At 39.1% G+C, this 25,004-nt stretch overlaps 1 protein-coding gene across 2 annotated transcripts in view; it reads left to right on the forward strand.

Annotated features, from left to right (window-relative positions):
• Positions 1 to 25,004, forward strand: part of LOC112105115 (connector enhancer of kinase suppressor of ras 2) — a 358,118-nt gene that overhangs the window by 286,690 nt on the left and 46,424 nt on the right. For both annotated transcript variants that reach the window (XM_024197779.3, XM_024197780.3), the window contains 2 exons: positions 5,235 to 5,335; positions 7,335 to 7,869. In XM_024197779.3, coding sequence (XP_024053547.2) covers positions 5,235 to 5,335; positions 7,335 to 7,869 — 636 coding nt within the window. The remainder of the gene's footprint in view (positions 1 to 5,234; positions 5,336 to 7,334; positions 7,870 to 25,004) is intronic.

Raw genomic sequence — 25,004 nt, forward strand, 5'->3', positions numbered from 1 at the left:
CCTCACTTCTTCAGATGCAAGAAGTGAGGTTCTTACCCACGAAAGCTTATGCTCCCAATACTTCTGTTAGTCTTAAAGGTGCCACAGGACCCTCTGTTGCTTTGTGTAGATATAACTACTTAAAGTTTGTGTTTTAATGATTCATGAAACCTGTATTCATATTCAGTTGCTTTATGAGGACACCTCTCGGCTACATGCCTGTCACAAATCAAGACAGGCAAAATCATTCCAGGAAAACTGGCTTGTTATAAAAGCAACCAAAAATTATTAGCACTTAAAAGTACACCAAAACCAAAGGGAAATACAGTTTACAGTAAGATCTTATTTTCCTTTAAAAAGTAAATAGCTTCCGTTGTATCTTTTATACCCTTAAATATGGTATTAGGTACAGTATATTTTTAATTGGATAGTACATTGATCAACCCAATAAAATCTGTTAAGTAAGGGCTATGTGATGTATGAACTTCAAAATTAAATTAACAAAAGGTTGAAAATATCTAATAGTTTATATGTTACAGCAAGAACCACTCTTCATCAATATATCAAAGGGGAATAGAACCATGTAATGTACTTCTTTGGACCTATATTTGGTGAAGGTGGTAGAATTGCCGACAAAAAACTATAGACTAAGCCATTCTACCGTACTGTACTGCCTAAATACCAGGTGCTGATACAAAGAAAAACTGAGTGGTGATATATAACCAGTGGTCAAAGTTGCACTTTCACATGAAAGTGGCAAAGTTGTTTAACTTAAAGTGATGTGGCAGTCAGTGGGTGTGCAAAATAATTGTCACTGTCACGCATCTTGTATTATTATGCGGAGGCCAAACTCAGGGAGTGGTGCCCACGTATGATGTGGCTGAGTTTTGCTCCAAGAATGTTTGGGATGGTGTGTATGTAAGCTACAATCTGTGCTTTATCTTGAACTCTTAGTCCGGGAGTATAATGCAGTAAAATCTCATTAGGTGGACAGGTTAGTGATAGAAAACTAAGGGAGATGTCATTTTATTCGTAAAAATCTACAGAATCATAATTTCAATGGTGTCAGCCTCTGTGGCATGGCAGGGGGGAACTCACTGCCCCTCTGGCTCCCAGCTCCAGGTCATCCAGTTGGTGGAAATTTTGATAATATAATGTCATCAGAAATGAGTCAAATTGGGTATCATTTGAAAGCCCTTTTTCTCCCAAACACAATGGTGCCAAATGTGATGAATCTAGAACATTTATGTAGCTATATATTCGTACAAATGTTTAAAACTCAACTCTTTTTGACTTATTCTTTAATACAGGTATACATTACTCACATAAAAAAAGACATTCATCTTCAGTAATCCTAGGGAAGCATGCCTTGTCATGGAGGACTTAAAACATTTCTTTATCAAAGACATCATCAGTGTCATCTCTGTCTATGGCACCACTGCTAGACACGTCACATTGATCCTCATCCACACCACATTCACATGTCCCTGTGCAAGGCAGGCTGCTGGCCAAACATTTGCAGGGTGGTGAAGATTTGGTCTTTGCACTCCACTATTTGATTAGGTGAAGGATTGATTTGGGAGTGCCTGGTACTTCACACACAACTGGTGTGATCAGTCCATCTTCCCAGACCTAAGGGGAGAGTAATTTTGGATGCATTTGATCATCCTGGAGCCATCCTATTGCTTGATAATTTGCCTCTTGATAGCAGGTATAAATGCACCCCCTTGTTGGTGGCAAGTTTTCTCCATCTGTCTGCTTCTTGGAAAAACATCTGCCAGCATAGCTCTGCAAGTGTCCTAATGGTGGTCTTCAAATAGTAAACTCGGCATATGAACACCTCTGGTGCATTTATGCCTTAATCAGTGACTTTCTCAGCTGTTCAGAGCACCATCAGAGTGAGGAGAGAGTCTTCGAAGGCTGAATCAAATGCCAAGATAATTTAGTCTTTTCAGCCAACCTTCCAGTAATGTCACATCCAGAAAGAGCATGGAAACCTGGCAGTGTGGTGGCTTATAATGGTCCGAGCGATATGAATACATCTCTGAGGGATATGCAGTGATTCTGGTCCCCAGCAGCAGGCACCAAAACAGAATCTTGCAGAAAGTCTTGGTTAGCATCTCAGAGAGCACTAGAACATCTTTGTCTTGTGCAAAGATCCAGAGTTTAGAAGCACCTCCCTCTGTGGTATTGATGGCATGCAAGATATTTTTAGTGTCAGCTTCCTCATGAAAACTAGGAAGAAACTCCACTGAACAGTTTAAGGCAGCAGTTTCATTACACGATGCAATGATGAAATTCCTTGAGCAATTCTTCACATGCTGGATCATTTTTTCTGCAAGGTATGCAGTTAACTCATCCTTCATGCGAGTATGAGACAGTAGTTTCTTCATTGTGACATTGGAGATGTTCATGGAGTCAATGAATTTGTATGGGACCAGTGCAATACCATGGAGTCTCCTCTTTCTGGTAATATTTTTAATTGATTCCTCTGCATATGTGTCAAACATGAAGTGGACTTTATCATAGGTCCAGTATTTTCTCTGTAGGCACATAATGAAGTGTTCAGCCACATCTTGGCAGGTGTTAACAGTTCCTGGTTTATTGAGAGCTTGTACCTCAGCCATGCCATCTATGATTGCTACCCTGAAAGGCCTTTGCTGGCATGAGATACCGGTCACATTGTCAGTAGGTGCTGGCTTAGGAAGACTATGCAAGATGTGCATTAGTTTGCTTTTCAGGTGGCAATATGCATTGTTCAGCTGCATTCAAACATTGAGTGTGATACCACGGATAATTTGTCCTTTCTCAAAGTCTCACACAGATCAACTCACACTGATATCTGGACAGGATCAGGAGATGAGCAAGCGACCTATCTGTGGTTAGCTCTGTAGTAGTATCTGCCACCTTCAATCTGACTTTCCTTTTTGCATTCTAGCACTGCTTTAGTCTGTTCTTCTTGATTGGAGCCCATAAATTGGAGCCTTGGGTAATTCTTTGGGTTGTGAAGGCTTCATACAAGTCATGACCCAAAAGTATCCATTCAACTGACATCTTTAGCTATCTCATCACCGAAGACTGCTTTCATCATGATAGTAATGAGCTCTGGTCCATCAGACACAAAGGGGTTGCTAGCGCGAGTAAGCTCATTTGTAGCTTTAAAATTGCCCTTTCTTGGCATTGAAAGAGTCTAATGAATGTAGGTGGTGCTTGGTTACTTCTGGGGAAGTCATCCCAGTCATGCACCCTGTTAACTTTACTTTCCATGCAACATTCTCACTCAAAGTGACTGCTTCATACAGTTTCTCACTTGTCTCAAGTGTTGAAACTGTGCTTAATGAATGCCTTTGGGCTTCCATCTTCCCGCAGAAAAAGCAGGTGTTTTTCTCAAAATGCATGCCATGGGACCTAGGATAAGGTGAGTCTCACCCAGAGGTGGCACTGGTCCCAGCATATTCAACATTTTCCTGTTGTTCAATGTATTTCCTCTCCAATCATGCCAAAATCAGTTTGTAGGTCGACTTCTTATAGTGTGTAAGGTGCCATCGAGCATTGTGTTTAACCAGGTCCTTCATGTTGGTATTCTCCAATGATTCAGCTACTAGTTGGTACTCTGTCTTCCCATTGATGCCTAAAAATGATCAAGACCAAAGTAAAAACAAGGAGGAGTTTGTAATAAATTACTTTGTGATTGTAATTAATTATGTTATATAATGTATGTTATGTAACTATGTGCATACCATTTGTAGATGTATTCCAGTGATTTCTGGCTGGATGTCAATCTCTTAACCAGAGCCTCATTACAACTCTTTTCACATAATAAACAAAGCTGATAAACAGTACTACTGAACCACTTCTTTTTTTTGCCGATGATGGCAAATCAATTTGAAGCACTCCTTCCATTTATAGTAATCTGTAACATAAAAAATATTAATCGGGTATCATGTTCTGAGCATTCACTGATAACGTAACATAGTACTATCAGTCAATTTAACTTTGTGAGGCTGCATGTTCAACATGCCTGTGTTAAAGAATAAATTTAAAACATTGATTTTTAAACATTTTCTCAAAAATATATCTACATGATTATTCTAGGTTTGTTATGTTTGGCACCGTTGTGTTTGTGGGTGAAAAGGTTTTCAATGATACCCAGCTTGACCCATTTCTGATGATATTGTATTATCAAAACTTCCATCAACCAGAGAACCCAGAGTGAGGGACAGCGAGTCCCCTCTGCCATACCACAGAGGATGATACCATAGAAATTATAAGTCTTTAGATTTTTACAAATTAAATGACACCTCCCTTACCTTTCTATCATTGCTTGCCCACAGAATTATACATTACAAACGCTGTCTTTTATAATTTCTTTTTCTCTGTTGCCCACTTACCAAATACCAAATTGGTACAAATTAGACCCCATTTTATGGCCAATTTAAGCCTAATGTGCAATCTACAGCACCACTAAATTTGGCCCAAGGACTTCCATGTCCATTGCACTTGCTGAATTTGGCTCATTATCTTATCAGTCACATTTTTGCTGAGATAACAAGGCAGTAGGCATCTTACCAACATGCCTAAGACAGAGACAGATTCCTGTCTTACCTCCCATACAACTGATTCCCACTGGAAATCATGTCAAAGAGCCTGAAGAGCTGTGAGAAATTCATGAAAAGACTATACCTGACTATACAGGTGATAGGATTTTGTTTGTTTGTTTCATATTCTTCATGTTGTTAGCTAAGTTTGTTAGCGTTAATGCTGCTTCATAACTCAAAGATAATAGCAAGTTAAGATTTTTTTCATTTTTTTTCTACTTGAAATATAGTTTCAACAGACTCCAACCAATTTTTGTCCTATTTTATTTGGCAAATGTTGATGTAGTAATGTTGTGTACAGCTGAACGTTTTATAGAGTACTCTGAGTATTTTGTACAAATGCCACGTTTATTGTTTATATACTCTACAGTTTGTATTCACAGTGTTTCAGTAGATTAGTATGTAATCTGCTGAAGATGGAGTGATAGGTTAGATCTATAAAAAATGTTTTGAGGTCGTTCTGTCTTTAGATTATAACAATTTAAAATTATTGTGGTTGTCATTTCTGAAGTCAGCAGTTGACAATGCTTACTTCACAGTGGTATCTGAGGTTTGTTTTGGCATTTGTTTTCTTGAAAGCTAGTGTGTGTGTGTGTATATATATATATGCATCAAGATAGTTTAATTTTTGGATCTGACATGTATACAATTTTTTAGATTACTGGAGTGAGAGTGATAAGGAAGAAGCAGACACTCCATCAACACCCAAACAAGACAGTCCACCACCCCCATATGATACATACCCACGACCTCCTTCGGTAAGTCATCTACAGTTACTTATTTGGAAATGTGTTTGGCATAAAGCATCAGTTTTGCCTACTTGAATCATTTCTTGTGAGAGTAAAAAAAAAAATCTGTAAGTATAAAACTCTGAAAAGAACAAATTTCATTATCTCAGTCCTTGATAAAATGTTTGCATTCATCCCTGGGAGGTGTAAAAAGACCATAAAACACATTTTTAGTCACAACCTGTTTCTGATCAAACTTAAGATCATGATGATTGTGTATCTTTTTAAATGTATAGTTTTCCTGAATTTCAAAACCTCCATATGATTAGTGGTCAGGAAATAGCCCTAGCTGGAAAATAGACAAAATATTGATTAGAATCAAGGAACAGGGGTGTATAGGTGTCATTCGTAAGGCTGGAATTTTGTCCAGGGGCAGGAAAGGAAGCTGTGATTTAATAATCATGTCTTGCATAGCTACAGAGAAAAGATTCTGTGTTCTCTACAAGGAGAAGGAAAATCAGGGAGAGAAGACTGCTATGCCATAGACTTAAAAATAAATAAATAAACAAAGAACAAACACACAAAAATAAAACCTGATGCTCCTAAATAGCCTGAGTTAACATGGAAGGCAACAAGGATGACATTTATGCAGCTATGGTTCAGTGAAATACTCTGTTTAAAAAAAAAATTGTAGGATGATGATGCTTTTCTCCTTTTCTCATTAAAAAACTCCGAAGATGTTATAGTATTTTACTTTCCAGTACACTGCTTTACTGAAAACATTCATTAAACAACACAGCTTACTAACACTAGAACAAGCCCAGGGGAGCAAATTTTATATGTGACAATTAGAAATAAGAGGACAACCAGCACTGCTATCTCCACCAAACCCTGGTTTTGTGAGGACACATAACCTTGCTCACCAGACAGTTAGTTCAGTTACAGAATTCTTTCCAATCCCTCTTATGACACCATTTCTAGGACCACTCCATTGTACAAAACAGAACCTACTCACTCAAGTAGAAGCCCAGTTACCCTCGGTAACATTCAGAGATTCTTCCTAAACACACGATTGTGCTGTCAAGTGTAAACATCAAGCAACACCCTTTTAAGTAGCAAAATGCACTCTTAATTTCCAGAAAAGCTTCAGTAGTTATCTAACATACAAGTTCTGTCTCCAGTGATTACAGTTGTTTTGTTTGTGAAAACTTGTGTATATCTATAAATTAAAACAAAAAAGTTAATCTTACTCAGTTTCTTCTCCCAGCAGTTGTTAACATAAGGCCAGATTATGAAGCTCGAACTCACACCGCCTTCAGAATTTTTAAGTTCTGTCGATGTACTAAAAAATTAGTGGATCTTTAAAAATTGAATAAACAAAAGTAGGAGCACAAAACAAGACAAAATTTCAAATTCCTGGTTTCAGAGGTGTATAAGTTATCTGAGTGCAAAATGTTGGATTGGAGCATATGGGGGAAGTATTTTTTTTCCTGGCTATATAACTTAAAGGACATTTTTATGTAAACTTTCCAAAGCATTCACCTTCATACTGAGTCCAAGCACTGAAAACTTCATCCCAAAGAAATTTGTTTAAGGAGTTACATGCAACTAAATAAGGTTGCAGTGGAATTTGGATGTCATCTGAAGATAGTACTCACGAGCTAATATAGGGCCAGATTCTGCCACCCTTGTACATGCTCGGTAGTGTTTTACTCTGAACAATGTGAGTAATCCCATGGAGTCAATGGGGCCGTTCTGCAGAGTAAGGAGCATTCAACGTGAGTAAGAATCTTATCCACAGTAATTGTGTTAGTGTGTGTGTGTATGTGTACGGGGTGTGTGTGTGTATGTATGTATATATATATGCAGAGACAAAATATGACCATAGGAGACAAAACTAGTTAATCTGGTAATACATGCCCTCATGATTAGAGTGAATACCATCATGATAATATGACACCTGCGTATTTATTATTAGTAGATGTGAATGTATTTTAATCTAAAAACTATGTTAATATTCATTTTGTAGATGAGCTGTGCAAGCCCTTTTGTGGAACCAAAACACAGCCGACTTTCATCTACAGAAACTTCCCAGTCACAGTCTTCGCATGAAGAGTTCCGTCAAGAAGCAGTAGGGAGCACCACTGAATCACCTGTACGCAAAACAGCCAGTCAGCGACGTTCCTGGCAGGATTTAATAGAGACACCACTGACAAGCTCAGGACTGCACTACCTTCAGACTCTGCCTCTTGAGGATTCAGTGTTCTCTGACTCAGTTGTAATCTCTCCAGAACATAGGCGGCAGTCAACTCTTCCAACTCAAAAGTGCCACCTACAGGATCACTATGGTCCATTTCCCTTGGTAGAGGGTGAGAGAAAGCAAGTGCTAAATGGGAATGGAGGCAAGCCCCGCAGTTTTACTCTGCCTCGGGATAGTGGGTTCAACCACTGCTGTCAGAACCTTTCAGTTAGTGCCTCTGATCACCAGGAAGATGTACAACAGAAAAAGTTAGATGAGGAAGAGGAAGAAGGGAAAGCAGCAGCAGAAAACCAAGAAGATAAAAGTAAGTATTGAATATTCTCTATGGCTATTCAAGATTCCTATTTAAATAACTTACAAGTTGAAAATCTTTTCCTCTTTAATGAAAACAAAACGAATAGTCTCTTTAATTTTCTTTTAAAATTTAACAATTTACCCTTGTTGCAGATGCAATTGAAATGACCTTTCTGATTTGTTTTTTGTACAGTTCCTTAATAACTAACAGAATGATGAGTCATGTACCTTAGATTTCAGAATAGCCCATGGTTACAGCACAGAATTACTATTTTCTTCTAGTCATTTTTAGTTAATGGATTTTGTTTCTCTTTCCTTTCCATTTCTACTCACTCTCCATCTCCACTAACACACTCATGCCTTTGAGACATATTTGGTGCGCTTTCCAGTTCAGAACCTGCTCCTGTTGAAGTCAATAACAAAACTCCCACTAAATTCAGTAGTGCAGGACAAGGCCCTAAGTGCTTACTGTGTAGGTTGTAGAATCCTGGCAAGATAGCTTGAGCAGGTTGTGATTAGTTCAGAAAATAAATAGAATATATTTTCCCCAGTTCTACACCATTTTCTAACATGTAATTTGAAAGATAAAAATACAAGAAACAATTTATGAAACAAGAACTTCATAGAAAATATCTACATGAACAATTGGGATAAAAATGAGCCTGAAATAGCATATTCACTTCTTCCATGGTGCATTAGCTCATCTTGAGATCAGTTTTTTTTTGTCAGAGTAATCCAAATTAACCTGTAGAACAAGGATTTCAGAGGAACCTTCTCCCCACATGTGCATACGCTGGTATCAGACAAATCTACCCCTTATGTGTTTCATGAACTATCCATCGCCATTATTTATAGAGCTTCTTAACATATGTTGGCTATCAAAGTTCATTTACCAACCATCTTGAAGGGCCAGCAAACAAGGCCTGCATCAGTTAGTTATGGGGTTATGCTACAATTAAGTTATCTGTAACAGTGAAGAAGGCAGACAACCTACCAGCCTCTTGAAGGAACTGTGGTTGCTACTAACCTGAATCCCTCAAAATGTCTAGAGGGCCTGTTGGCAGAGTTGGCATGAATAAGGAGTCTGAAAACGATAGAGGCAGAGAGGTGGGAAAGAGTAAAGAAGTTTCACAAAACTACAAAACAGACAAAAAAAGGTATCCATTAAACTGTCAACCTAACAGTACTGCTGAGTATTGGAATTAGTGTTGAATTTTTTTATTCTCCATGGCAGATGTGAATAGTTTTGCTCTATATTTATGTTTTTAATTGATAGATACTAGATACTCTGTGATATGCATCTGGCTTTTAATTAATCCTGGTGCCATTTTTTTAAGGTAAATTGTCATTTCAACTCATCTGGAGCACCTTTCAAACATTTACATTTAATAGGGTAACATTTAGGCTACTAAAGAGTCAGAACTTAAGATGTCTGATGCAGTTTGCTATGTGATTAAACTCCATCACCAACATACAAAACATGTTACCCTAACTACTTTTCCCCCTGGGGATTTGGCCTTCAAATGAGCTTTTAATGGTAGCAATAAAAAATGATAAAATCCTCCCAATTTCTGAAAGGAAAAGAATAGCAGCACTGACACTGTTAGGAGTGGCTTAGAGACTTTGTTATGGACCCTGTGTTCTTAGGTGATTTAAAGTTCAGTTGCAAAGCTTTTTGTCGTTGCATTTTAAACCACACAGCAATAATAAAGGGACACACCTTGGATTAACAGGCCGGAATCTGGACTACCTTCCCCCCAAAAAACCCCCCCCCCCTCTCTCCCCCCCCCCCTTTCCCGCCCCTTCTCCAAAATTGACATGTATGTTTCCATTTTGAAAGGGTCTCCTTGACAAGCTCATGTTGGGGTTTTTGGTTTTGGTTTGGTTTGGTTTTGTTTTGTTGTGTTTTAATTTTAGGAAAGCAAATAATTACCAAAGAGGCAATCATTTCAGAGATGTTAATGACTAGCTAGAAGGGCAAAATGCTCGTGGTGAATTATTAACCGTGAGAATATAAAAATGTGAAGAAAATATCAAGTAGCATGTTGAAAAGTTTGAACTGCTTGTTGCTATGGCTACAGTGTTCTGTTTATAGTACTGGCCTTTTCCTGTGTGCTAACCGGTAGACAGACAGGATTTTATTGCCAACCTTCTTCCAAAATGTAGAATCTCAGTTTCTGCGCTGTGGTGACACAAACTGGCTCATAACATTGAGTTTGCTGAGATGATGAGTGCATTTGGGCAAGTTGCACCATTACCCCTCTTTCTCCATGTTGTGAGAAAGCAAAAAATTGAAATTGACAAGATTCATTCTTTCAGAGCCAGCAGGGAGAACAGAGAGAGAGAAAGAACAATAACCCCCAGTTTCCATATACAGTGTTACCTTTAGAGACAATCCAAGTTGGGATTCAGAAGACCCTGTACCTTGTAATAGATTCTTTAGAGTAGGACCCTAATTAGGGTGACCAGATGTGGGACAGTCCTGTTTTTTGGGACTTTTTCTTATATAGGTGCCTATTACCCCCCACCCCCATTTCGTTTTCTCACAGTTGCTATCTGGTCACCCTAACCCTAATGAATCTCAAATAGTTATGATCTATTGGATAAATATATGTGTGTTAAAGTTGAATCATTTCTGTTGATTTTGGGTAATAAATACAACTCCTTTGCAACTGTTAACATGTGAGTTAAATGTCATTGCTGGAAGTTTGTCTTTGGGGCTTTATGTTTCATTTGTTTTTAATTCCCACCATTACAAAATACAAAAAATAAAATCAACTAATTTAAAACAGTCCCTTATCCCATGTTTTTGAAAAATGTTGTTCAGACAACTGCACACAGCTTAGGAATTCAGTGCTTTGTTTATGACCCTCGGTCAGATCATCAGCTAGTGTAAATTGGCATCGCTCTATTGACTTCTATGGAGCTCCACTGATTTATGACAGCTGAGGATCTGTCCCTGTGTCTTTAAATCACTATTTCATGCTCAGAGTAGGCATTGCAGGAGCCACTGCAATGGATGATTTTGTGTACCTGCTCTGGTTCCATACCTTGGTACATTGTGGTGAGTTTAAGATGCTGAATGCCCTTTCCTATGTTGGTTTGTTAGAACATTAACTTTATTATGTACAATCTCTATATTTTTACTCCAGCACATTAACATTGCACTACTCGTTTTTATTTCCTTAATGAGTCATTTAGACTTTCTTTCTCTGTATTGACATTGTCTTGTGATTATTGTTATATTTTTAACCGGAATTTAGCTCCTGTGGTGTATGTGTATTTGTGCATGTGTTCACTTCTGAGATTATTACACAGGCAGACATTGTTCAGGGGTGATTCTTTGGAACACGTAGGCATCCTCATTGGGAGCAAACCACCTCTTGTTTTGTTCTAAAGCAGGCTGCACATGATGAACGTATTAATTGGTAATGGCAAAACACATTACGTATCCGTGATTAAGTCATGAAGGACAAGTCCTGCCTTCTCAGATTTGCCTCACTGTAGATGGAGGTAATAGAATTAGACAGTTATGCATCACATCACTGCCACCCACTCTCCTTCAGGCCTAAAGTTTATCGGTGCTGTGTATATTTTGACATGGATTTCACCACTGGATGCCAAAGAGCACCTAAAGTTATTCTTGACAGAACAGTTTATTTGCTTTTCGCCTCTAAAGAGCTTACTTCATTTTTACTTTCTTTACTATTTGAAAGTTAGTTTTGCATGATTAATCTCTCATTTTCATAGGACCAATGATTTTGTGGGAGAAGGTGAAATTACTAATATTAATATTTAGCCTGTAAGAGAAATAAACACTAACTCTCTGCAGCGGCAAATTGAGCATAGCTCCTACTGACTTGGCCAGAGGGAATGCTCCCTTCCTGCTCATTCACTAGAACTACCTTCTATGGACCACAAGAGGACCAATTAGAGTCTCTGCTGCCATAACTAACAGGACACCAGATCTGGCGTTAGGCATAAGCAGACTAAGCAATTGCTTAGAGCTCTGAGCAGCTCAAGGGAGGCCGCTATTCGCTTTTTATTATATGTTGGGGAGGACAAAAAAATATTCCTGCTTAGGGCCCCCAGTGGGTTAGTACCTCACTCCAGGACACACACAGCCACCAGAAAGGAAACTGCTAATTGGTTAAAGCTGCTCCTTGGCCTAGCCTCAGTTAGCAGATAAACACATGAATTCTAGCAATATCTTTTTGATCATTTAGGCACAGTGGGCACTGTAATAAGTAATAATTTAATTATATAGAATCAACCTGTTGTAAAGAATAAGGATAGAAAATATTTTAAAACAAAACTGCTTATTATATAGCTAGATCTATGGATTTTGAGAAGATGTGTGGAAGAAAAAAAACCCTTATAGGCCATTTTTTCCCTTCGCAGACTCGTTTCCTTCTGCAAAGTTCCTGTCCTATATAGCCTCTCTCTGTCTCTACAAGCCTTGTGTGCCCTTCTCCTGTAGGTCCACAGCCTTGCAAGCCCTAGGGTTTTATACTGCTACCCATCACCATAGCATCTGAGCACCTTCCATGTAAAACTGATAGCAATAATGAAGTCCCTAGTTGATTTCGTGGAGTCTCGGGCTCTCCTCCTTTTTCAGGGTGAAAGCTCTATTTAGAGTATTGGTTTCAGGTTTTTATTTATTTGTTTGTTTGTTTGTTTTATGGAGAGGTGTGTGGCTACAACGGGTGTCAATGCTGTGTCATTCTTACTATGGTAGAAACCAGCGGGTGGTTGTTTTGGGGTGAGAGTGTTGAAGAGGAAGTTTTTGCAGTGTTTCCTAAATATGATCAGACTCTCTAGATTAACCTGCTCTCAGCTGGAAGTTTGTTTCACAGCCAGAAACCCTCATTCAAGAATGCTTTGTCTCCAGCTGTTATATGCTTTGTCCTGGGTTTGGTCATCTGCATTGTGCCTGAGGAACTCAGCTGTCTTGGAGGTTCATAGATCAAAATTCATTCTTTAATGTAGTTGGAGCTTGATTCATCTGAAGCGCGTTGTTAAATGCTAGGGCAGGAGCTGCTGCAGCTCCTGCTGGCATCTCTCAGCTCTGTGCAGCCAGGACTGCGTTCTTTGCTTCTCCCTCCCTAGGCAGCAAAAGCAGCCAACAAGTGGTTACTAAGAGAAATTAGAATTTGCTGCTTCCACACCACCTAGTGTTTATAGCGAGGGAGTGCAGGAAGCTGCAACTAGGCAAAACAAGGAAAGCCAGGAGCAGAAACCTGTGTCCACACCCATAGGATCAGCTCTGGGAGAGACCGTTGTTATCTCCATAGTGAAGGTTACAACCCAGGGTTAACCTTTTCTCCTTGGCGAGGGAGAGTGTCTTAGTCAAAAAGTGAATTGTGGATAAGGTCAAATATTTCAGATTCCTGAAACTGGTAACAGTGAGGCTTTTTTCATTTTCTAAAGTAGACAAGGCGGCATTCCATTTTAATGAAGAACTGTATGACATATAACCCTAGTGGGCCAGTAGCTGGACCAAATGGTAACACAGTACTTCTCAGAAAGATCAATATTTGCTTAAATAATGAAGGCTATGTAGCATCTCCATTTTAACTGGGTTTCTGCCATGTAGCCTTCAGTGTGTTGTTTTCTATTTTTCTTATAAATAGGGTACCTTTCACTTTTACAGTGGGGTTAAAAGGTAGTGAAACATACAGAAGTGAGCAGCACTCATCTGTGAAGCTCAGGTGAATATAAGATGAGGATGATGTTTGCCTGAAATGAGTAGGACAGGGTATGCTTTCGTGATATAGAACCAATGACTCCGTTTTCCAATAGAGAGGACTCCATTAAATATATTCTGTGGTTTGACCACCTTGTTAGACAGCTTAAATCTGCACCAGCAGACAGGAGAGGACTATTAACATGTTATATTTTCCCCACTGTGACTATTTGGGTTAATAAAGGTATGTGTGTCATGTAGTGTCTAGATGAGTGAAGAAAGGCATAAGAGAGATGATGGGTAATATGTCAGGTTGGAAACATACCTCATGAAGCCGAATGGGTGGCATAAAGTACAGCATCTTCAGTCACTAAGGAAAATGTTATTCTAACCTACGATGTGAACTATATGTCTTGTTAAAATCAGAACATTTCCCGTTGTTGTTGTTCTGTCTGGCACAGCCTGTGACTCAAGTGGGCTAATCTCCTGGCTGCATTTTTGTGTGTCATTTTACAATCTGACCTGTTTTTAAATGTTTGGTTGAAGGTTCTCATCATGACTTCCCCTTGGCTGGAGCGCCTCCCTTATTGCTGTTTTCATTTACGGACTATTATCAGCAATTCCACCACTTAATTGTCTTTGAGACTTCTAGTAGTAGCTCTCACTACTAACTCATAATTAGTGTAGCTTGGAATGTTTGAAGATTATTTTTAAAAAATCATCTCAATTATATTGGGATATATTTGCAGTGGCTTACATGTGTTTGCTGACATGAATTCATAGTGCAAAGAAAATATTTTAATTTATTTCTTAGACAGGTAAATTATTTGTAGCAGGTCGCTGTTTCAGGCAGTTAGAGGCAATGGAAAAGTATAGTGACAGAAAACAGTGTCTAACGGCTCTGGAATTATTTGTTCTTGGTTTTAAATGAATAACAAAATGCTTTATAAAACAAATAGGACACTTTGTTGTGCATATTCCTGTGGTCTTTATTAATCTAGTTGACATAATATTTCTTAAAAGCTAATCTAGGCTGAAAAACCCAACCTCACTGATTTGACAAAGTCCAGCTGGGTGTTGTTTTAATATGCTTCTTTTTACATAATGTAAAATATAATTTCACATGTATAGCTCTATATATTCATATATAATAAAAGATTGTCTTACTAGATGACAAAATTAGTTGCTTATCACAGGTAGGCTTTCTAATAAGACCAAAGCAAATTTTTACTCCATATATTCAGGGATACTTTAAGATGGTCTCTTAAGGCAGGTATTTGCCTAATAAGAATGGTCTCTTGTACAGGTTTCACTGTGCGTTATTGAACGTTTTGGGGTCCCAATTATGTGAAGTAATGAGTGCCATCAACTCCCACTTAATTTTTTTCCAGAAAACTGGACAGTTCTGCTTAATCAGAACTGCTGCCTAGTGTACTTTAGTTTTCCTCTTTCATGGGAATGGAGGGAAAGAGAAGGATGCCCCACACATCTTGCCATTTCCTAAAATATGTGCAATGCCACATCTATGTTCTGTCTGCAGCTCTCCAGTGGTGGTTTCATTAGGAATGGCTCACTTGTGGGAGAAGTTGCTTTCACTTCATCCTAGCCTTATAGTAACCAACTAAGCAAAGGACGAGTCAGATTAAGTTTTCCCCTGAAGCATGCGCCTTAATGTGCCTTCTTCCAGAGACTATAAAGCCTGACAGAGCTACTTTTGGCCCTGTGCCATTTTTTTTCCTGTATAGGAGCTACAGTTTTGTGTAATTATTATATTTTAGATAAGCTTTTCTCTAAACTTTCAAGAGCACACTAATATCCCTGAGAAGACACGCACCCCATTAAAAGCTGTGTAACTGTTTCCTGTCTGTTCACTTACATGTTTGTCTACTACCCATATAAAACATGGACTTTTCCATAAACTACTCCTACAAAGATTTTCACTTAGAGAAATCAGTACTGTGCATGGGCATACCTCTTACAGATAATGATTCTGATCTCCTTAATAAGCCACTTTGAGATCTACTGAGGAAAAGTGCTATATAAGAGCTAGGCATTATTTATGTATGTGCTGGGTGCTATACAAACACAGAAGAAAAAGATGATCCCTTCCGCAAAGGGCTTGCAATCTAAGTATTATTATTATTTATTATTTTATTGTTATTTTTATTACTGTTTACATTATATTTGACACAACATTGAAATTTGGGATGGGGGGGAACAAGCTTTTGTAAATCCAGTGGGCATTGTAAAAGATTCTGTACACTGGTTTTAAATTAGTGTGAAAACAAACATTCTTCTGCAGTGTTTGAAAGCCAAACACCGCATCACTTACAAGGTAGCAATTCAGAAAGTGATACTGGCTATTAACAAAAGTCAAACTGACTTAACCAGGTGCCCGTTTACTTCAGTGGTCTTTTACATGGGTGCAGGTATCTACCCATACAAATCTGGTGCCTTAATTGATTTTCATTGCCCAAGCTGCAAGAAAAATAGATGAATGGCATAAAGAGTACACGTACAGTAGATTTTATAATTTATTTCACTTTTAATGATTTAAGATATAATTAACAGCAAAGGTAAAAAAGTTTTTTGCTTAGAATATATGACTATAATTGTATCCTTTCACGGGAGGGGACTTCCTACGTGGCAGAGTGTACCCCAAGTTGTATTATTGGAGTGGAGGGAGTTAATAGATCCATGCTGCCACAGACTTCCCTTGGCTGTTACCAGGTTGGGGGGAGGGGCAAGGAATAGGTGGATAAATTAATATACGTCATGATTGCATTAATTAACTTTTCCTGATAAGTTCCATGGAGCAGAGGGCAACATATGGCTTGCCCTTGGCTTTCCTATCCTCTTCCCCTTCCGCCCCTACCCCCCTCATAAACCCCAGAATTTGGGCAGGGAGACAGATGATATGGTGAGGCCGTAGCCCTATTTGTGTATGGAGGATGGATTCGCATATGGAGCACCCCGTCTCACACTATTCTGCAGTACATAATCTGGGCCATTAGTTCTTATGTCCTGTCCCGCCGAGATTCTTAATTTATAGTACTAAATGATGTGTGATTGCTCTCTGGTTTACTAGCTTGTCATGACTCTCGAGCAAAGTATAAAACTCTTTGCATGTTTGCAGATATTTTCTGCAAAAGTACAAAAGTTGCCTTCATTTTAAAGCATAATATACTGAAGTTCTTTTAAATGAGGTTACATGATTTACTTTAAAAATATGTATTTTGCATGCAAAAGGCAAAGACATACAGCTTGTTTTTCAGAACTCGCTGCATAAATTACAATTAAACGACTGTTTTCTATTCTAAATTTTGCATTTACATTTTTTTCAGTGAGAGATTGAAATTAATGCATTACAGTCAAGGTTTAATCATGTATATAAATCTCCTTGCAGCATACTCACTAAAAATGTTTTTAAAGAAGCTCTCAAATTTAACCTCAGCCCACTATGTGAGAAAGCTGCTTAGCAAGGGGATGTATGCAGAATTGTGATCATTCATCTCTTCAGTGACATACAACAGGTATTTAGCCTAATCTTAAAGGTTTCTGAGACAGCTACAATGAAGAGATGTTAATAAGACATTGTGTGTATAAGAATGTTTTCAAAATGTATATACCCTGTGACATTCCAGAGTGCAATCCAGAGTACGAGGGATTGTGTCACCACCTGACCCGCAACCTTAGGTGCCTCACAATGTTTTGCTGTTGTAGCTCCCACCCATATCTGCTCACAAACAGCATGCAGTTCACACACCTTCTGTCTGTCTACCTCTACAGCCCTGATCCGGTAGTGCGGCTCATATTCATTCTTCTATTTCCAAGCAGCAAAGTATTTTCTGGAGGTCTGTGAATAATTAAGAGTTATCTCTTGGCAGCGGGGAGTTGCATTTGTTCTTCAAGAGTCTGATGCTTGCAGTTCATTCATTGGATGATTTTTTCTTTGTAACCCTTTTGGCATGTGCCGAATATTCAGTTTTGCCAAGTCTCACGAATCTGGCAATATGTGATGTTTTTCTTAAAGCCCCAGCTCTTCTAGAAAGCTGATTGTGTGGGAATCTCAGCTTTCATTAAAACATAAGTCAGTTTTCTAGACCTCATGATTGTGGTGAAAAGCTTGAGGACATGACCCAAGTGCACACTAAAGTCTCAAAAGATAGAGGGCAGATAAAAAGAACCCTGAATCTATTAATTTTAAAAATCTAATTATTTTTGTGGGCCTGACTCATTAGTTTTGATTGAAAATACTGAATACCATATCACCAAAATAGCTACCATTATATTATTAAATAGTATGATGTAATGGATTTAAGCATTCATGAAACAGCCTTTAAAAAATTCTGCATTACAGATGGAAAACTATTACTAATTGCAATATTATAAGGGAGTTTTTAGAAATGTTTTAGTTTGGGTCCGACATCTAAGCCACACTGTTACTTTTATTTTTGAGTTGTGAGATGATGAATTGAGATTTTGTATAAATTTGTTATCCATCCTGGTGAGAGTCTGATAAATAAAATGAAATGAATGATGCATTGCATTTAGAAGTGACAAACAAATAGTATTGAAGTTATTGATGGAATGTGAATTAAGTTTTGAAGCAGAGAATATTTCCTGCCACTTAATGGATGCACATACTTTATAGCAGAGACTCAAATTTTATAATTCTGGGGGGTACATTGGCAGCTTCCCATGGGCCAAGAACCACCCCTAACATTTATACGCATGCATATTATTTAGTCCAAACCAAATGTACACAACCTTAGCATTTGTTAGTACTTACATATTTCTTTATAGATAGAGATTATTTGTTCGAGTTCCCCAATGATAAACTAGGATTGCCAGATGTCCAGTTTTCGACTGGAACACCCAGTCGAAAACGGACCCTGGTGGCTCTGGTCAGCACCGCTGACCCGGCCATTAAAAGTCCGGTTGGCAGCGCAGTGGAGCTAAGGCAAGCTCCCTGACTGACTCTGCCCAGCTCCTGGGAAGTGGCCAGCATGTCCCTCTGGCACGGGGGCGGTCACGGAACCTCTGCGCACTGCCCCCGCCCCGAGCACTGGCTCCACGGCTCCCATTGGCCGGGAACTGCAGCCAATGTGGGCTGCGGGGGCAGCACCTGCAGGTGGAGGCAGCGCACAGAGTGCCCTGGCCATCTAGGAGCCGGAGGGACATGACACCGGTTCCTGGGAGCCACCTGAGGTAAGCGCCGCCTGGAGGCTGCAATCTGCACCCCTCCCGTGCCCCAGACCCCTGCCCCAGACTGGAGTCCCCTCCCTCACCCTGAACCACTCATTTCTGGCCCTACCCTGGAGCCCACACCCCCAGCCCAGAGACCATACCCCCTCCCACACTCCAACCTTCTGCCTCAGCTTGGAACTCTCCCACACTCTGAACCCCTCAGCCCCACTCCGTAGCACAGAGCCCCCTCCTGCAACCCTGGCCCCACACACCCAGCCCGGTGAAAATGAGCGAGTGGGGGAGACCAAGCAATGGAGGAAGAGGGGATGGAGTGAGCGGAGGCGGGGCCTCAGAGAAGGGGCAGGGCAGGGGCTGGGCCTCGGGGAAGGAGCGAGGCAAGGGTGTTTGGTTTTCTGCCATTAGAAAGTTGGCAACCCTAATATAAACCAAATGATCAGCTTCATCTTCATATTGTAGTTACAAGAAGAGGAGGGCCAAAATGGCTGCATGTTTAACTGGAAGGACAGACTTGGAGCCCACTTTGGGCATTTTTGTTTCAAAATAAAGACAACCAATTATCTCTCTCTCATTATAGAGGAGGGAATTTTGGCCTCTTAAAGTATAAAATGACATATTAGCCCTGACTCATTTTAAAGGTCAGCTATTAATGTCATGGGGGAAAAAATCAGATAGAGATTTGCTGACAGATTTCTACAGTATTTTTTCCAGTGAGTTTTCTGAAGTGTAGAATTAATTTTGTATGGGTTAATAGGAATCCAGGGAAGAAAATTCAACAGGCTTCTTTTGGGATATTTCCCCTGTTTGTAAATTTAAGACTTGTCAGAATTCCAGCATATCAGACAGTAATACTGCTAGGTTTACACATTCCAATAATATTTAGATGAGCATATCATAGGGCAATGCAAAGGTTTTACATACATCAGGGGCTAATCCCTGTGCTATTACATCCCAGAAGAACAAGGCAGGTACTGTGAAAAGTTTCAAAGGGAGATCATTTTGATTGATCATTTGAGGGTAACAAGAATAGATTTTAAAACATGGGGGAGGTATATTACAGAATTAAATACCTTATTTATTTGAAACTCAAGTTTCTAAAAGCTTCAGCTAATGCCCTAGTTCTCCCACATACTCTATTAATCATTTAGACTACTTAGAATTAATACCATTAAGATACTGTGGCACAAATATCAAAATCCATTTTAAAATTCTAACAATTTTAAGTGACTTCTAAATTTGGCACAAAAGTAGCATTTATATTGTACTGACTTCAAGGCTTATAGTCTAATATGAAAAGCATATTTAATCTTTAAAAAGCTTTGTCAGGGAAAAAACTTGTACTAAATGACTGTACAGCACATATGTATTAAACTCCAGAGCAGACCCTAACTTGGTATGAACATTTTCTGTGGTCCTTTCCTCTCCACCCCACATATACCCACAGATAATTTTATTATTCAAATCTAAATTTAAAACATCAAGGTGTAATTTTTGGGTGGGGGAGGGGAAGGAGGGCAGGGGGAAGCAAATTTCTTTGGGGATATTTTTTTTTTTTTTTTTTTTACAGCTGCATAAATGCCCTGGTACAATTTCCATTGAAGTCAAAGTCTTCCATTGACTTCAGTAGGAGTTGAATCAAGATCATACTGGCTTTTGGTGTATTTTGATGTTGAGAGTCATCAGATTACCATCTCCATTATGAGATCACTGTGTTATCTGAGTATTTTAATGTATCTCCATGAATATAGCCTTGCGAAGTTGTCATAAAAAATTACTAGTGACATCACTAAAACAGTCTTTACCATGATGATTGATGTTAATGCAAAAACCTAAAAATTTTTGTAAATGAATAGAGATTGTTTGCCAAAGAAATTGCTGCCCCTGGGTGAGTAGAATTGTGCAGAGACTTTGTGTAATTTGGCAAGTCAAGTCCCATTCACTTAGATAGATAGAAGTTTTGCAGTTGTTTCCACTATCACCAAAAAGGGTTTCAAAATTAATGAGTAGAGCTGGTTGGGAAACAGGATTTTAGGTCTGTGAAAAATTTTCAGAATTTTTTTCATCCTGAAATGAGACATGTTCCCGTGGAATGTTTCAATTCTGTTGAATCACGTTTTCCAATAGAAAACTGTTTTGTTCGGAAAACTTTTGACTAGCTCTACTACTGAGTATGTTAAGTGGCTATTTTTTAAGCTTTATCTTAGCCTTCTTATTTCATTTTAAAGTTTAATAGTGGAAGAACATAGTTCACTTCAGACATTAACAACCAGATAAGATGTTTATAAAGTGAGCTATGTTTGTTACTTCTTTCCACAGGTCTTAGGGCTTGGGGAAGTTTGTGACAAAAGGTTCAAATGATCTACTATTGCTCTATCTGAAATGATGGTTTAACTCCTATAGCCTGATTTGGCAGCCCTTACTCATGTACTTTACTTGAGTTGGCATTGTTCATGTAGGTAAGGTTTGTATACTGGGTTTATATTAGGGCAGTGTGTAAATACCAAGATTAAGCCTTATATAATTTTTAATGGATTTTATTAAAGCCTTAAAAATCTGTGTTGTAAAACTAAAATCTGAGTCTTAACTGTGAGGGTGCTTCTTGTGCTGTTATCACTTTCTATAAATAGTGGGTGAATCTTATTTAATTCTGATATACTCTGTCAGTTGGGTAGAATTTTCCTTTCCTACCCGTGTGTGTGTGTGAGAGAGAGAGAGAGAGAGAGAGCTACAGGAGAATGCAGGAAGGAAGTTATATTAGCCTCAGGATAAGAAGGTCCCTCTTCCCCCGGTAACTGAGCAGTGGTTACTCCAGGTTAATTAGGATACCTGGAGCCAATTAAAAACCTGCCAGAATGGGTTAAAAGCCTTCCCCTCAGCCAGTCGGTGGGCGGGAGGGGGTGATAGGCATTGTGAGAGTTGCAGTGAGGTGTTGGAGAGCTGAACGGTGCGGAAGCTGGCAAGGACCAGGGGAGAACCCCACAGGTATAGAGACTGGGGAGAAACCCTACCCTGAACAGGAGCTAAGGACCCTTCCAGGTCCAAAGACTTGAAGAAAAGGACCCTGCCAGAGGGGAGAGACTGAGCCATGTGTTTGATGTGGTGCTGCCATGCCTGGAAGGGCTACCAGAGACTAGGGGCTCCCTCCCCCGGCAGGAGGGTCGGGAGGAAGCCCGCCCAAGCAAAATGGGGACAATAAGCCAAGGGGCGTGGGGAAGTAGCCCAGGGAAGCTAGCAACTTTCCTGGGAACTGGCAGCGTGAGGCTACTACTTGTAGGGTTCCTGGGTTGAGGCCTGGAGTAGAGGGTGGGCCCAGGCCTTCACACCCCCTTTTTCCTCTGGATGCCCACTGAGGAGGCCAGAAGCCCCAATGAAGCAGTAAGGGCCTAGCAGGCCCAGATACGAGAAGGCTGCTTGGAGACACAATTTCCCTGCCCACTATAAATAGAGGGGGGAAATTCTGAGAGATGAGACGTTATCCTGACCCACCACTAGAAGGAAACACGGGACCCACCAAGGCAGAGAAGAAGCCCTGTTACACTCTCTCTCTCTCTCTCATATGTGTGTGTGTGTGTGTATATACACACACAAACACACACACACACACCAGCTTATACTAGGAAGATTTTCAAAACTTCATTTAGAGGTATTGTGTAACGAATAGCACATTTTCCTGTTAGTTCTCATCTTCAGTACAGAGTTCATAATAATAATAGTTCTTATAGCAGTTTTCATCTGTGGATCTCAAAGTGATCAAATTATAATTTCTCCATTTTTGAATATGTGGAAATTGTGACACAGAAAGGTGGAGGGATTTGACAAAGGTCACACATATAACAAAGCCATTTGCAACATGGTTCTCAAGGATGCTAGGAATACATATTGATAAACCTGTACAAATGAACTATCCTAATATTTCTTATATTAGGGGAGGTGTTACAAATACAAATCCTAGAAAGTTGACAGTGATGAATGAAACAGCGAGAGTGGGGAATGAATTTTTTAAAAACAGCAAAATACATTTTAGAATTTAATGAATAGCGGTTTAGTAAATTAATAGCTTCTGACAGACACTTTGGTGCTTTATAACTCTGTAGTGCTAGTCATAGATCCTGCCTGCACACATTAAACTCTGTAGTGGCCATCATGAAGACTGTAACATCCACAGGCTACACTTGTAGCTTTGCACACTCTTTGTAAAATGTTTTGGGACTCGAAAGTTCTGTATTTATTACTTAAGTATATAAAATTTGGTGGGAAAATATCTAAATAATAGAAACAAAAAAGTATAAGTGGGCTGTGTACTAATCTCACTGAGAATAGATATGCAAAACAAGGTAATTTTTGAGCTATTAGTAGAGGTGGGGGAAGAGTTTAGAATTTTCAAAATATGAAAAAAAAATTATTGTTTCTCAGGCTTACAACATGCTTGTACAATTAAACAAAATCAAATTGCCCCTCCCCCCAAAAAATCTCTCCAGCATAAAGCTAAGCATTGTCAGTATCCCAACAAGGGCATTCGGGGCCAAGGGTCAGACAGGGGCAAACCTGAGGCTAGGAGCAGCTGAGGAGTTTGTTGTCAGGTCCAGACCAGAGTCTATACCAAGGGTCAGAGTCCAAGTGAGGTTTCAGGGTCTGAGTTAGGAGACAAAGTCCAAACCAAGCTGAGGTCAAGCCAGGAATTCAAAAGCAAGGAGCAGGAACAGCCATGGCACAACAAAAGATCCAGGCTGTTGGATCTTTCTGGAACACCTCTTGGGTTTATGTAAGGCAGGGAGCCAATCAGATCTGTCAAACTCTTGAGGTGGAAATTGCCAAGGTCTGTGTCCACAGCGAGTCATGGGAAGTGGAGTCACTACAATGGCTCCAAATATTACACTGCATTTATAAGTCAGTCATTTCACAATTCTGTGTGTACCACTATTCTTTTCTGGATAGAATAACTTATACAGCATGTAAGCACTGTTATTTGTGTTACTGTTTAATGAGTTATCTCTAGCATATGCGTTTCAGTATTGCCAGATGTAAAGTCTCATAACGCGGTGCAAAAATTCCAGCCACACTTACAAGATGTGGGACTCTATCCTGGGAAGCAGTGACTCTGAAAAGACCTGGGGATCGTAGTGGATAATCAGCTGAACATGAGCTTCCAGTGTGGTGCTCTGGTCAAAAGAGCTTGTGTAGTCCTTGCATGTATGAAAAAGGGAATATCGAGTAGGAGTAAAGAATGTATTTGGCACTGGTGAGACCACTACAGGAATTCTGTGTCCAATTCAAGAAAGATATTGAAAAATTGGAAAAGGTTCAGTGAATTGCCAAGAGAATGAATAAAGGATTGGAGAATATGCCTTAGAGCAAAAGACTCAGCAGCTCAACTGGATCACAGTCTTATAAGCACCTACGTGGGGAATAGAAATTTGACAATAGAGGACTCTTCAATCTAGCACACAAAGTACATGGCTGGACATTTCAGTGGGATTATCATGAGCATAAAGTTAAGCATGTGAATAAGTGTAGCCTTAGTATTATGCAGAATTATTTAATGTTTACGAGCATGTTTGTAGAATATAATCAGTATTTTAGGAGTTGTACATTACTCTATTTTAGTGGCCACTTAGCCTCTTCTGCACCAAAAAGTTACGAGTCATGAGATGCAAAATGATGTAATGAAATGTGGTGTCCCATCAAGAGATTGCTGTTGTCTTTTTAAGTGTTTCACCAAATGTAACAATGACTCACTGCAGAGATTACAGAACTGTTATATCAGAAACAATATGAAACCATTTATATATAATTTTCTGTTTTCTAGTGCAAAATTGTCCAATAGCAAGATCTAATATGCCTGTCCCTGGTCAGCATGTCAAGTAAAGAATTGAAGTGGTCAAAAGAAGAGCAAAATATATAGTTATTTTTTCAAAACTGTACATTTCTACATTATATGTAGGCTTGGCTAAAATATTTTTAAATCAAAATGGAATGTTTTTCTAAAGTATACACTCTAGGAATTATTTTGGGGATGTTCTATGGCCTGTGTTACACAGGAGGTCACACTAGATGATCACAATAGTCCCTTCTGGCCTTGGAATCTATTAATTTTTTATTTTTTATTATTTCAGAAGATAAAATTGATTATTTTTAAGAATTTATTTTAGATATTTATCAATGTTAGATTTTCACAGTTCTGCGAAATAATGGGTTTTAAACAATTTTTTATTATCGATTTTAAATTTGCAGGAAATTTTGCAGGGGGCAGA

This window comes from Terrapene carolina, unplaced genomic scaffold (genome assembly GCF_002925995.2).
Source record: "Terrapene carolina triunguis isolate 2854851 unplaced genomic scaffold, T_m_triunguis-2.0 Scaffold22, whole genome shotgun sequence".
NCBI lineage: Eukaryota > Metazoa > Chordata > Testudines > Emydidae > Terrapene > Terrapene triunguis.